Below are 15,349 nucleotides of genomic sequence, written 5' to 3' on the forward strand. Positions count from 1 at the left end.
TATACTATTTGGTTATAGATGCTTTATTATTCAGCTTCCCAGGTGGCTCAGATGGTAAAGAAGCTGCCTGAAATGCAGATCAAACCTGAGTTTGATCCTTGGGTCAGGACCCTGGAGAAGGGAATGGCTACCCACTCCAAGATTCTGGCTTGGGAGAATTCCACGGACAGAAGAGCCTGGTGGGCTACAGTCCATAGGGTGGAAAAGAGCTGGAACACAACTTTAATCCTCAGAGATGAAATGATTACAGAAGTTAGATATTGAGAAAACAGTTGACAAGGGCTTGCATGAGACATCAGGGGACAATTAAATGATATGTGCCTAAGGGACTCAGGAACAAGGTCTATTATCTTAGGTCACAACTACCCTCTCCCACAAGGTTCCTGAGGTAAGCACCCACCAAGGAAAGTCTCAGCAAGTGGGAAGCAAAGGGACACTTTATTGCTAGTAGAATTTTGGCCCCAAACTCTAATGCAAGAGATGTAGGACATGGCATGGCATACTCAAGTTGGTTATGCCTAAATAGCTTCACCCAAAGCAAGTTAGGAGGTCTGTTCTGTCCCTTCTTCCACTCACAAAACTTGCTTCTTACCACTTCCAAATGGAGGACGGATCAACTTAATACACCTTCCAGTACCACGGAGGCAGAGTGGGTACAGCACAGATCATGGTCCCCTGCTGCCTAGCCCTGAACTACCCCTGGGCTGAGGTAGTAACCTTACCCTGTCCACTCTAAAAGATAAAAAAGGAAATAAGAAAGTCCAAGGAGAAGACAGATTGTGTCTGCTTGTTGTGAAGATAGAGGAGAGGAGAGAGAGATGGGGAAGAGGTAGGAACAGAGAGGAGAGACAAATTAGCAGAATTAGCCCTGGCCATGCCACTCAGGACCCAGGGGAAGACAAGAGACACAAGCAGTGCTTCCGCTGAACTGTGGCCCCTCTCACTCCTGCAAACACACACATCTGATCAGTGTCTCCCCTGGAAAGGGACTACAGGCTCTGACTAAGACCGCCACTTGGGGGAGGAGTAAAACAGGGATGGGGAAGGCACAAGAAACCATGGTAGGGAAAGAAGAGGGTATTTTAATTTTTTCTCCCAAGACAGAACTGTAGTATTGCTACAACCACTCTCTACTTACTGTACTTCTCATTTCAAAAGTTCCAAAAACCAGAAATACTCACTGTAATCTTACAAACACCACATTCCAAGAACTTAGAAGAAGACTAGATGTGATAAGACAGTTATTGTCCAATATTCCCTTGGAAAGTCAGAGGTCTTTTAATGTATCTTTTCACTCTAGGGCTGATGGGCCTAACTTTTTAAACTCCAGATGTTAAAAACTGAAAATGTTATCTCTAGCAGGACTTTCGTCATAATTAACCTACCATTACAAAATAACATGGATAATGCAGTGAAGTTCTGGTATTAGAATTTCATATGTACAGAAAAAAAGTCAAGTCTCTCTAACCTGAGGTATAGGTAAACAGGTATTTTGGTTAATCAAATATGTCTGGTTAACAGATTCCATATGGACTGCCAACTTTTAAAAAAATTCAGAAATGTTTAAAATACACTTAGCTAGAATAAAACCACACCAAATAAAATGTATTTTCCTTTTGAGGGCACTTAGGACCTTGCCTGCTTCCCAAATTTTATTAGGTACATCCACTTTCACTGTGCTGGTAAAACATGAAGACCAATTGCAGTAAATTAAATGCTGGTAATAGTTTGTAACAGAAATTTAGTTTTTTCCAAGAGGTAAATTTCATGAATAAGAAATCAAATGAACATAAGCAGTAATGCTTCTCATTTTGGATGAGAATTACCCAGTAAGCAGATATAGGCTTTTTATTTACAGAACATTTCTGAAACTGAGAATAATATAAAGTAAAATTATCATATTTACTGTTTTAGATACATCCAGAAGCTGTGGGCATTTTAGAACGTAAATAGGAAAAAAAAACACTTAATTATATACTTTAAATGGGCAAATTATACATTATATGAATATCTCAATAAAGCTGTTTTTTAAAAAATAACCAAGCATATGAAATATGGAGATTTATAAAAATCCCAAAGCAGATGTGAAAAGTCAAGCAGGAGGTAGGGGTCTGCAGCAGAGTTATTGACTGGATGAGCCAACTCCTTGCTATGACCCTCAACTTCTTTGCCAGCTGTGCTAGGGCTGACGGCATGACAGTTCTAGCTAATAACTAAGTGGAAGTTGGCTAGGTGGGGCTTCAAATAAAGCTTTGGCTTTTCCTAATAAAAAGAGACAGACGTGACTGTCAGGGTTCTCCACACTTTAAAGTTTGTGTTTCCCTTTGTTCTTCTCCTTCCTGCCTAAATGCAGACGTGGTAGTTAAAGTTGTATCAGCTGTCTTGTTTCTCTGAGGCGAAAATTCAATGGGAAAAGACCAAGATAATCAAAAAGCTCACTGAACTGCAGAACCAATACTAGCAGCTACCCACCCATATACTTTTTATGTTGAGAACCAAACAGATACACAAAAGCAAAACAAAACCAAATAATTTTTTAAAAGCAAACATTTAAAAAAAGTCTTTCTTGGGAATTCGCTGGTGGTCCAGTGGTTAGCATGCCACATTTCCACTGCTAAGGGCCCAGGTTCAATCCTTGGTCAGGGAACTAAGATCCCACAAGCAGCATGGTGCAGCCATAAATAAACAGTCTTTCTTAATCAGTTTCTTTGTTATTTGAAGCCAAATGCAAGCTTCTTTGGAGCACACAAGGGCTAGGAATAAAAATAAATGTTGTCAAGTCTGAGCCACAATATTTAACGAAAAAATTTCTATAATTTACCTCAGGAAATGAGGGTGGGCTGAACCAGAAGATACAATGCCTTCTCTCAATTTCTTTTTAAGGCCATAAGAGGCTCTGTAGGATTGTGAAAAAAAATTGTAATTGTCATGTTCACAGTGGAGAAAAGAAAAGGATCTCAAGTTATGCTGCAGTCTCTCCACATTTTAAATTGAGACACTGAAGCAGCTAAACCTCCAGAGCTACTGAAAGACACAACAACTAAAAGGACCATTAAATCGTATGGAAAATCGAAACAGTCTTGACTGGTATTTGGTTACAGTAAAAGGATAATGCGGCAAGGCTGGTAATGTCATAATCATTGAGGGACATAGTTTCAGACATCATAAGGTAAAAGGAAGAAAGAGGATCCTTACCACTTGCTCTTAAGGGCACAAGAAAGAAAATCCAGGCAGAAGAAAAAGCACACTCTGCATTTATCTATGTAACCAATAGCCCTTATACTGAATCTGATACATTGTTGAAAGAGGTAGTTCAGTTCAGTTGCTCAGTCCTGTCTGACTCTTGGCGACCCCATGAAACGTAACACAGCAAGAAAAAAAAAGATTTCTTAGCCCCACCTAAGGCCCTGAGTGTCCAGGCAAGTTGCTGAAAGTAGTCCTTTAAGGGCACCAACCAGTCTGTCATCATAATCACTCTTTTTAAGAGAAGGATGCACAATGGATATGGATGGATGGAGAAGATGGGGAGGTGGAACAGTTGTTCTTGATCTCTGTGCTTCTGCTTGTTCCTAACCAGAGATAAAAGGATGTTATGGTCCAGTGCCTCTGTGGTTACCAGGTTACAAAGCGTAAAGTTGAGAGGGGGGTGGCAGGGAGAGACAGACAGACACCAGGTGCTACCGAGATCACCCAAAGCATCTTCACAAGGTGACAAATGTGTGCTCCTGGAGGTGGCTGGGAAATCTGATTTGAGAGTACCTGAGGACTGAAGGTTTTAAAAGATAGATTACTGTGTTATATTAATTCAAGGAGTAATTTCTTAAATGAAGGTGATCCTTCATCAGATTTCAAAACAGCTTCATTTACTTAATACTCAAAAGACAGATTTGAGCAGTTTGATGTATTAAATTTGTAGAAATTCTGGTCAGTTTGCCGAAAGCCCTGTACTTCTGCTAGCCTTCATGAGAACAGCCCCATTTCTGTGACCCCGCATGCCTAACCCTGTGGGAAGCAGCCTTTAAAAGATCGCCAGACTCAAACCACAGAAGGAGTAGATTGATGCTTTCCCTTCATTTGATCTTCCAAGGTGAATGGTTCCAGTTATTAGAATGATTGTTTAAAGCACTACTGGTAAAGTATTTGTTTTAGAGGGGTCTCAAATAACAGTTCTGGATAATTACTAAACATATATTTGCACATAAAATACTGGGTCCAATGGGGTTGATATCCTCTGTAAAAATGTCTTCTTGATGGGTTAATCTTTGAAAACTGAAAGGATTTTTCTTTTCATGTATTCAGCTATAGTTTATGATGACTAGCTGTCAAGTTCTCTAATCGCACAAGGGGGATAAATGGTTGACATGTGAGATAAATCAAACATAAACAAACACACATACACACACTTTTTCAGGGGGGAGGATTTAACCTTTCCTGTTTTTCCAAAGAATATCTGAATTCTAGTCCCCTTCCTGTATTTTTAACAAGCAACTGAGTTGCCATAGTAATATTTTCTGGTCTTGAAATACCTCTAGGATGAATCTAGCTGAGACATATTTACTGTTCCCCCAAACTCTGTTATCGTTTCTAGGCTCCAGGATTTCTGGTCCCCTTAGTGTTCACATGGTTCAGACTCTAACATCTACTGGGAACCACAGATAAAATTTTTTATTCAACAATTGTTCTGGGAATCAGAGTTCTGAGGTCTGAGGGTGATATTTGAAGACTTTAGTGCAATGCAGATAGGCTGTGAGAGAAACAACGCTTGGTAAATAAATCATGGATCAGCAAGACAAGGAAGAATTCTTTGGTTCAGGGCTGTGACAGACGACATTCAGCATGACTGATATGAAGCAAATTTTGTAAAATATCTTTTCCATTTTGACTAGAATTATAGGCAATCTTAATCCAAGCCAGAAGAGTCATATTTTTAGATGTTTGTTGTATTCTTTAGACTATAAAAAGGAAATTTTTAGCTCTCTAGGTCACAAAGAAGGTTTTCCTAATATAAATAAAAGTATGCTTGCCTGTGCAGCACTCAGACAGAATGAAATGGAAGCAGTGTGAAACGCGAGGCAGCCGTCCGTACCTGTGCTCATGTCGGCGCCTAACACCAGAGCTTCATCACAGTCATCTGCGGGAGATGCCAGATCTTTAGCAGTTCCCTCACATATGCTTAGAACAGACACACTGAGCAAATATGATGTCCAATTTAGTTGATAGATAGGACTCCCTTTAGCTGCACTAACATACTATGTTGTCAGCTCAGTCAATGAGTGTTTATTGAGTACTCACAGCATGGAGTACTGTACCAGGCACTTGGAAATTGCTGCAAAGACCCAAGTTCATCTCAACACTACAATCACTATCTTCAACTTGAGATTATCTGTGGGACTACGAGAACTTGAGGGCAGCACACATGTAGAAAATATTCATGTAACTATAAAGCATCATTTGAGTCACTGGTTCAATTTCTCTCCCTACCCTTATTGCACTAGGCGTTCATTTGGAGCTACTGAAAGGGGCAAAAATGGTATGGTTTGTGGTTCTTCTTTTTTTCTGTGCCTGTCCTGTGGGAGGGAAGTGGATGAGCAATAGTTTGGTGGGGTGGTCAGCAGCGGTAAGAAGGAAAAAATTGCAGTAAGAAATTGGATTTCTAATTTATAGCCTGAATAGATAACCTGGAATGACTGTAGTCACACAACAGTGAAAGGCCAGTTGAACTGAGCATGGACTTAAAAGCTCAAAAGGAAGGAAAAATATGCTGGGATGAATAAGGACCACAGTGGCATATCTAGGTGTTTTTTTTCAAGGATCAACTTGCTATTGTTTTGTTTTATCCATGCTTAATAACTGCAAGGCATGAACTAATTTGTGGTTCAGAAGTTCTGTGGCAGACTTTTTAAGTGGCAGAATTGGTTTTTTTTTTTCCCCTATTGCAAAGTAAAAGACTCATCCCCACAAACTAAAGAGATTATGACTATCCACCAAGAACATACTTTGGGCTGGATTCATTTTGTTCTAACATACTATATTCATATAACATTTTCCAACTGAGGAACTAAAAATATTTTTGTGTCATTAACTCCTTAATCCTCATAATACCCAGGAAGGCTGTAGGTTTATTTAGCTTCATCTATCTGTGCTGTTTCAATCTTTCAACAGCCTACTTACTCACAATTAGGTTAGTTAAAGCATTATGGGTATTTTACTTACAGTATTGCTCATATCAATTACAAAACCATCATTTTCAAGCTAATGTAAGAATTGTTAATTTAATTAACTATCTTATAATTAGGGTTTCAAACAAAGTGCTGTCATTTATTAGCTGAAAAAGATTGGGCGACAGGCATGCTTAATGTGCAGCATATGTGATTTCTCATACTAACCTCAAAACACTTAAAAGGACATCATGATTAGCAAGCAGAAAGACAGTAAGTTTTAACCTTAGGCAACAGAGGGACTATAAGACATCAGGTAGATTTGGTTAGTTACTATGACTCTACCTTAGTCTTTTTATGCGGTCAGGCCTCTGAAGATTTCCTGTTATTTAAATCTTAATGTTTTTAAAATGGCATGAAAATGATATAATTACTACTCAGTTACCCACTTTTAAGGCACATTCCAGGCAATTTCTCTCATTTCCTCTCAAAATGAATAACTTTTATTGTGCATGTAAACCTAGCAACAACAAAGACAAACACCTTTATTTCCAAGTTAAACTGCCTGCTCTGGCTCTTGGGGATGAGAAATAAATGCCAAGGATGGGGAGAAAGTTTCACATAAACTCAAGGCGTCCTAGCCTCCTGTTTCTTTCCTGGGAGCTGGTTGGACAAAGGCCGGTCAGGAATAAAGAAGGTAGCTTCTAAAGGCATGAGGGCTCCCCAGCTCTGCCCTCCCCTGCTCAGTGAAGAAACCTCTCCTCTAACAGTGCTAACAAACACTGGGATGGGTTTATGGCGGCAGGTGGAATGGTTCTAGGAGCTGGTGACTGAACATATTAACAGGAACAGTGACAAGACATCTCAGGGCTGCCACCCTGAACACCCCCTTCCGCCCTCGCCTGCGGCTCTCCCTCCGTCACTCTGCTCCAGCCACCCTGGCCTGTCTGCTGCTCCTGAACCTGCCTCGCCTGTTCTGCGCTCACATGTGTGCAGCAGGGCCCTGGCTTTCTGCCTGTGAGGCTCATCCCCCAGTCCCCAAGCGGTTTGCCTTCCCAGCCTTCTGGTTCTGCAAGGTGAGGCCTCCCCGACCACCCAATCTAAAACTGCACTATCTCCACATCCAAGTCCTCCCTCCTGATGGTTCCATCTCTGAAATATCTGACACATTACAAATAGTGCTGTTTACTGGTTATCCACCACTGCCTGCCTTCCCCCAACAAGACCGTCAGTTCTGCGAGAGCACTGATGTTTGTTTTCTGTATTCAGTGCTGTATCCCCAGGGCTTAAACAGTGCCTGGCACAGAGTACAAGGCTCAATAAATGTTTGTTGAGTGAATGAAAGAAAATGGAGGCAGGAGACAATCAGAGATCATGTTTCCAGGTCTGCCTTTTCAGGACCCACAAGGGTACTTCCTGTAGCAGATGCACTAGCAGGATTAGGGTCTCACAGATGGTGGTTAGCCTTGGTCATTGTCTGCCAAGAAAGAAGCTCTGCTTGTCTACCCAGCTACAGTGGAAACCCTCAGGAAAGGAAGAAACAGCATATATGGATGAAAACACACGAGCAAGAGAAATCTTATCCGTGCGGTAACTCTGTCCTTTCTTAGGTATTAAGAATGCAATGATCAAGATAATCCTATGTTTGAGACCTTTGCCTCTGTGTTCACTATCGCCAAAGAAACCTGAAATTTTACAGTTAGTGTACCATGTGATTGGACCCCCAGAGGAAGAGGTTCCAGGACTGCCAGACTCCTCCCTCTTGGCTGGAGAAAATGCTGGGAGAGCATTTGGAATGCTCTCCCTTTAGGTGTGATTCAGAATCACTGGGCTTCTGTGGACACAGTGACTAGGAGAGCAACTGAGTCATCACCGACAGCAGAAGCCAGAGGTCAAAGGTCACTAACTGATCAACCTGTCATTTGTCAATAAGCAGCTATCTGGACACATCAGATGCTGCTAACCATGGCCTGCCAAGATATCCACCGTTGCCCACAGGCATTGGCAGTGGAGAAATCCTTTTCCCTTTCCTCTTCTTGATCATGTCACAGAAGAGGTAAATGCAGTTCCTGACAACATAATGTTAGTTTCCTAGAGACGTGTCTCTTTGAGAGTTCAGCCAGTTACTTGGGGCTTCAATTGCATGGATTTTCTCTCTGCAAAAGCAACAGCCGGGCTTAAGGACGATGGAGGCTTCACACAGTGCTGACATACACAATTATGCCTTTGGTTGTACTCATGTTCACCAACTCCCTCTGAGTCAGGAAAAGAAAAATTGTTTGGGAGAACCATTTTCATTTCACTTTTAAAGAAAACCAAATGGCACTGTTCTCTCATGTCTCTCTTAAGCTCCGGTGACACCTTTTTCTGGAGTTAGATTCAACATCTGTGATTCTTTGAGCAGAGCTAGAAGCCAAGGTAGCCTTGCCACACAAAAAGCCTGTTTGTCTCTCTCTGAGTTGTCACCTTGGCAACAACCTCATGAAGTCCCTGCTGGATCTAAAATCCTAGATCTCCCACTATATCTGCTATAATCCTCCTTTTTTATTGACAGATTACCTCATCTGCACGCTCAGTTTGTCAAGGAACACTTATTCTGAGGTGCCACAGGCTTTATATATCAGATGAGACTGGGAGGAGGTAGTAAGTAAACAATCATAATACGAACATGACAAATGCCCTGGGAGGAATTACACACAGAATACACTGACTAGGGATGTCTGAAGCAGCCCAGGAGATGACAGAAGCTTAGGGACGCATTCCCAAAGGAGTGAGGTCTTAAAGGGGTCATAGAGCCAGGTAAGAAGAAGTGATGAGAAGACAGTGAGATACACACGCAATGAGAACAGAATGTTCAAAGAATTGGAGGAAAAGAGAGGGTGACATGCAAAACTTCAAGTAGCTGGACAGGCTGAGATATTATGTGTGGGGGTGGGAGGAGAGGCAGGAGACAGGCTTCTGTCTGTGCAGAAGGGAGCCACAAGTTCTTAATGCCTTTGTCTGAACTTTCTCCTGAAGGCAAATAATAGCCATGAATCCTCTCAGGAAGGGGCAGGACCACATGAGACTTGTGTTAATGGTGTGGGAGGTGGTTGCAGGTAGGGAAGGGAGAGCTAGACAGAGAAGAGAACTTACAAAGGTGCAGCTACGGTGATGGTAGTTGGGGTGGGGAAGACAGGAAGGATCTGTGAGATATACAGGAGCTGGTATCGACAGCTGACTGTTCTGTGGGGGAGGTGAGGGAAAGGAAGGAATCCAGAAGATTCCCATGTTTTTGGCTCAGTGGATGGATGGTTGGGTGGGATATACCAGATGAGATGAGAAAATCACAGTATGAGGCAACCTGAACAGGGAAGGAGAAGAATGGGACTCCATTTCTGACATTTGCTTTCAGATGCACATGGACCAGTGTTAGGTGGCAGGGAGATGTGTGGTACCAGGTAAGCAGACAGAATACAGGGAACATTAAAAGAGAATGTTCCATTGTAGTAGAGGTGTTGGAAATTATTTGTTCTAGTTCTGTGAGTAGCTTGATAGGGATTGCATTATCAGGTCTTTTAGTTTTCTTTTAGGTAGAGGATTTTCTGTGTGTTGATTTTTATATCCTGCAACTTTACTATATTCATTGATGAGCTCTAGTAATTTTTCTGGTGGAGTCTTTTCATGGTGTATGATCTGTTGGATTCTGATTGCTAGAATTTTGTTGAGGATTTTGCATCTATGTTCATCAGAGATACTGTAGTTTTCTTTTGTCTGCCTTCCTCTGCAATTTTCTGGAAGGTTGTCCATTTTGTCTGGCTAATGGTTTGCAAAGAACCAGAGCCAGGGTTCTCCAAAAGTTGCTGAGAGGTATGCCTGTATTGCTATGAGCACTGCTTTTATAGTGCACATTAGTTTCTATGCTTCTGAGATTTTGTTGGTTATTCAGAAGATATGTTGGACTGTAATTGAGATCTAATCTTAATGCATTATGGTCAGAAAAGAAATGGCAAGTTTTAGATTTTATTGATCTATCCATATATACAATGGAGTAAGAACAAGAAAGTCAACCACAAAACTAGGAAATGGATTAAAGATCTAAATGTAAGATCAGTAGAGCAGAACATCTCAGACATAAAATCACAGCCTATGATCCACCTCCCAGAAGAAAGTCTTCTAGTTGACAAAACGCGATGGTCAGAATGGCTGCGGCAAGCAATTGTGGAGATTGAACTACCTTATGACCCCAGAGGCATTTCACATATACACACTAAGAATTCATTTGAATCACTGATGAGATGGATGAAACCGATTATAGTGAAGTAAGCCAGAAAGGTATACTAACACATGACTAGTCTATGTCTGCATGCAGCATGCTGACTTTTCAAAATGCAAGGAGGGGAGAATGCTGCTGTTTTGCTGGTAAGAAGACGGTTTATTAATTTGAACTTCACTTTATGATTTTGTCCTGGTCAGACTGCAGATGTGGCTTGTCTATCAACTGCTTCCCCCAGATAAGCACAAGGATTGAATGAAGCTACAATGGAAGCCTCTGAATGTGGCCTGAAGCACAATGTGACAATTCACAGCTTTTCTATCTGTGATTTGTTGCCCAGAGTACTCAGCCTGTACATGACCCTTTATGAAAAGAGGCTTACAATTTAAATGAAGAAATTAACAGAATGAATTCTCCAAGAAATTTAGCATCAATTGTCAGTGTACCTCAGGAATCGACAAGCAGACTAACTTCTGTACTTATTAGCTTGAACATCAATAAACCTTTGCCTATTAGAATCCTACTACCTTATTTTTTGTGCTATTTCTTTCTTCACAAATGCTAATTTTAAAGTGAGAACAGGAAACAGTAAGATAACTAGGAACGTTTCCCTGAAAGATGGGCACAATAAGGGACAGAAACACTGAAGTAGGTCAAGAAGTAGACACTGAGGAGGTCAAGAAGAGACGGAAAGAATACATGGAAGAACTGTACGAAAAAGATCTTAATGGAACAGATTACTACGATGGTGTGGTCAGTCACTCAGAGCCAGACATTCTGGAGCGTGAAGTCAACTGGGCCTTAGGAAGCACTGCTGTTAATAAAGCTAGTGGATATGATGGAATTCCAGCAGAACTATTCAAAACCCTAAAGGATGATGCCATCAACGTGCTGCATTCACTATGTCAGCAAATCTGGAAGACCCAGCAGTGGCCGCAGGACTGGAAAAGGTCAGTCCTCATCCCGATTCCCAAGAAGGGTAGTATTACAGAATGTGCTAACCACTGGACAGCTGCACTCATTTCCCATGCTAGTAAGGTCATGCTTAAAATCTTGCATGCCAGGCTTCAGTGTTATGCAAATCAATAACTTCTAGATGTCCAAGCTGGGTTTAGAAAAGAAATAGGAACCAGAGATCAAATTGCCAACATTTGCTGGATCACAGAGAAAACAAGGGGATTCCAGAAAAACATCTTCCTCTGTTTCACTGACTAGGCTAAAGCCTCTGACTGTGTGGAACATAAGAAACTGTGGAACGCTCTTAAAGAGATGGGAATACCAGAACATCTTACCTGTCTCCTGAGAAACCTGTATGTGGTCAAGAAGCAACAGTTGGAACCCTGTACGGAACAACTGATTGGTTCAGGTTGAAAAAGAAGTACAACAGGGGTGTCTGCTGTCACCCCATTTGTTTAACCTATAAGCTGAGTACATCATGAGATATGCCAGGCTGGATGAGTTACAAGCTGGAATCAAGATGGGCAGGAGAAATATCAAACACCTCAGATATACAGATGATACCACTCTAATGGCAGGAAGCAAACAGGAACTAAAGAGCCTCTTGATGAGGGTAAAGTTAGAGAGTGAAAGAGCTTACTTAAAACTAAATATTAAAAAAGGGGGCATTTGGCCCCATTACTTCATGCTAAACAGAAGGGGAAAAGGTGGAAGTAGTGACAGATTTCCTCTTCTTGGACTCTGCAGCCATGAAATCAGAAGGCAACTGCTTCATGGCAAAAAAGCTATGACAAACGTAGACAGTGTTGAGTGCAGAAACATTACTCTGATGACAAAGATCTGTACAGTCAAGGCTATGGTCTTCCCAGTGGCCACGTACGGTTGTGTGAGCTGGACAGTCAAGAAGGCAGAGTGCTGAAGAATTAATGCCTTTGAACTGTGGTATTGGAGAAGACTCCTGAAAGTCCCCTGGACAGCAAGGAGATCAAACCAGTCTATCTTAAGGGAAATCAACCCTGAATACTCATTGGAAGGACTGATGGTAAAGCTGAAGCTCCAGTATTTAGGTTATCTGATGTGAATGACTGAATCGTTGGAAAAGTCCCTGATGCTGGGAAAGACTGAGGACAGAAGGTGAAGAAGGAGTCAGAGGGTGAGATGGCTGGATGGCAACACCGATGCAATGAGCACGAGCTTGGGCAAGCTTTGAGAGATGTGAGGGACAGGGAGGCCCGGCGTGCAGCAGTCCGTGAGGCCACAAAGAGTCAGACACGACTGGGTGACTGAGCAACAACAACATCTTATTTTTTGTGCTATTTCTTTCATTACAAGATTTTAACTTTAAAATAAAATGAGAACAGGAAACCATAAGGCAGCTGTGGTGGAGAACAATGTGGGGGAAGGCAGTCATGTTTCACCAACATCTCCACCTCTGGAAGGTTAAGATACAGGGTAAAATATTCTTGTGTTTTATATATATATTAATAAGTATATTAATATTGTGTGTGTATACACAAACACACAGACACACACAACAATCTTTCAGAGACCTCTTAGAACTTAAAAAAAAAGGGAAGCCTATTCAAGATCCAGATGGCTCTTGAACTAAAGTATATCCTCTGGAGGATGTCACCAGTCTTATATTTTAAAAATCACATGGTCGTACAAATCAAGCAATATTGGATTCAAGTTCCCTTCTCAAGGCAAACCAAAACGAAATGAAAACAACAACCAAAAGTCCAGACATGAAGATTATTAAAAAGGTCTTTTAGTACCAGGTTTCATGCTCAGATATGTTTGGTTCATACATAAAGTCATTTACTAGAGTTGAAAATGAGTTTTGATTCCATATAGCCTGTTTGGACATTATCCTGTAAGTCCCTAACCAGAACAAACTGAGACATGAGTCAAAGGTAAGCCATATCCAGGGAGAGACCTAGTCCTTTCCCTCCACAAACTGCATCTAGACCCTCCACAAACCTAATTTTGCGGCATCTCACCATCAGAAAATCCAAACAAGCACCTTGTATAACTTTGTCCCTCCCTTTCCACCCCCTCCTCTCAACATTTAGAGGCAAGAACAGAGGAGGATCTTCACTGAAGTTACTGGGATCACCAATGTACCAAAACACAATTTGCACATGTGTCTTCCATTTAAAAAGTAATAAATGAAAGGGAATCTTCTTACCGTATTGACCCGATCATGTAGGGCTGTGCCAGCTGAACCACAATTGCACCACTTCCTAGCTGATGACACGTATAACCAGAATCCCAGTCGTAGTTCTTAGTGTCCCCATTCAGCAAGGCATTTCGGCTCCGACTGACTCCTTCAATCACACTGGCACAATCAGCGATTGTTGCAACATTCTCCATGGGAACTGTGAATCCAACACAAGACTCAGCATCAAGAAGCCAAATATACCCCAACAGTTTTCTACAAACAAAATTAATTAATTATTATCAACGATAAAACAAAAATTAGGGCATACTGACTACCTCAAGATATGAACACATTTAAAACACATGCCAAACAGTTTTTTAAAAAGTTGAACCTAAGGCTGAAACAAACCAAATCATATGTGACAATTAACACTTGTAAGAATTAAAGATTTTAAAATTTAAAAAAAAAATAAAAAAAATAAATGCAAGAATTTTATTATAAAGAAACATGATACCCTATAAAATATAGAATGGATACAAACACTGCAAAATATTACTACAATGGGAAACCACACAGTAGTTGAGATTAATAAACCACAGCTATATCCAAATGGATGAATCAAAAAGCAATGCTGAGTGAAAAAAGCAAGGCGCAGAAAAACACAGTGTAGGATTTCATTTACACGAAGTTTTTTAAAATGGCGAAACTAAAAATACAACTTGTTTAGGGGTGCATATATAAATGTAAAATAAAAAGCAAATCTAGGGAATTATTATACAAAATTTATGCTCACTTATATGTGAAAGAGGAATATGAAATCTTCGAGGGACCCCTACCAATGTGTCTAAATATTAATTGATTTCATTTCCAAGATGAAATCTTGGAAGGGCTTCAACTTCTGGTCTTATTCTATTCTCAAGTGAGGCAATAGGTACACAGGCACTTGTTTTATTAATATTCTCTAAACTATTCATATTTATTGTTGTTGTTGTTCAGTCGCTAAGTCGCGTCCAACTCTTTGCGACCCTATGGACTGCAGCACGCCAGGTTTCCCTGTCCTTCAGTATATCCCGGAGTTTGCTCAAACTCATGTCCATTGAATCGGTGATGCCATCCAACCATCTCATCCTCTGTCATCCCTTTCTCTTCCTGCCTTCAGTCTTTCCCCAAATCAGGGTTTTTTCCAATGAGCTGGCTATTGGCATTAGGAGGCCAAAATATTGGAGCTTCAGCTTCAGCATCAGTCCTTCCAATGAACATCCAGGGTTGATTTCCTTTAGAATTGACTGGTGTGATCTCCTTGCATCACAATTTGAAAGCATCAATTTTCTGTGGCTCAGCTTGGTCCAGTTCTCACATCCATATATAACTATCGAACTGTGGTGTTGGAGAAGACTCTTGAGAGTCCCTTGGACTGAAAGGAGATCCAACCAGTCCATCCTAAAGGAGATCAGTCCTGGATGTTCATTGGAAGGACTGATGTTGAAGCTGAAGCTCCAATACTTTGGCCACCTATGCAAAGAACTGACTCATCTGAAAAGACCCTGATGCTGGGAAAGACTGAAGGCAGGAGAAGAAGGGGATGACAGAGGATGAGGTGGCTGGATGGCATCACCGACTCAATGGACATGAGTTTGGGTAAACTCCAGGAGTTGGTGATGGACAGGGAGGCCTGGCGTGCTACGATTCACAGGGTCGCAAAGAGTTAGACACAACTGAGAGACTGAACTGAACTGACATGGACTACTGTGGCAAAGTGATGTCTCTGCTTTTTAATATGCTGTCTAGGTTTGTCATAGTGTTTCTTTCAAGGGAGAA

The 15,349-nt window shown here is 41.2% G+C and overlaps 1 protein-coding gene across 6 annotated transcripts in view; it reads right to left on the reverse strand.

Annotated features, from left to right (window-relative positions):
* BTBD9 (BTB domain containing 9) overlaps window positions 1-15,349 on the reverse strand; it is a 414,784-nt gene that overhangs the window by 96,160 nt on the left and 303,275 nt on the right. For all 6 annotated transcript variants that reach the window (XM_027958482.3, XM_060403161.1, XM_042237502.2 and 3 more), the window contains exon 8: window positions 13,559-13,748. In XM_027958482.3, coding sequence (XP_027814283.1) covers window positions 13,559-13,748 — 190 coding nt within the window. The remainder of the gene's footprint in view (window positions 1-13,558; window positions 13,749-15,349) is intronic.

The sequence above is a fragment of the Ovis aries genome, chromosome 20, assembly GCF_016772045.2.
Source record: "Ovis aries strain OAR_USU_Benz2616 breed Rambouillet chromosome 20, ARS-UI_Ramb_v3.0, whole genome shotgun sequence".
Lineage (NCBI taxonomy): Eukaryota > Metazoa > Chordata > Mammalia > Artiodactyla > Bovidae > Ovis > Ovis aries.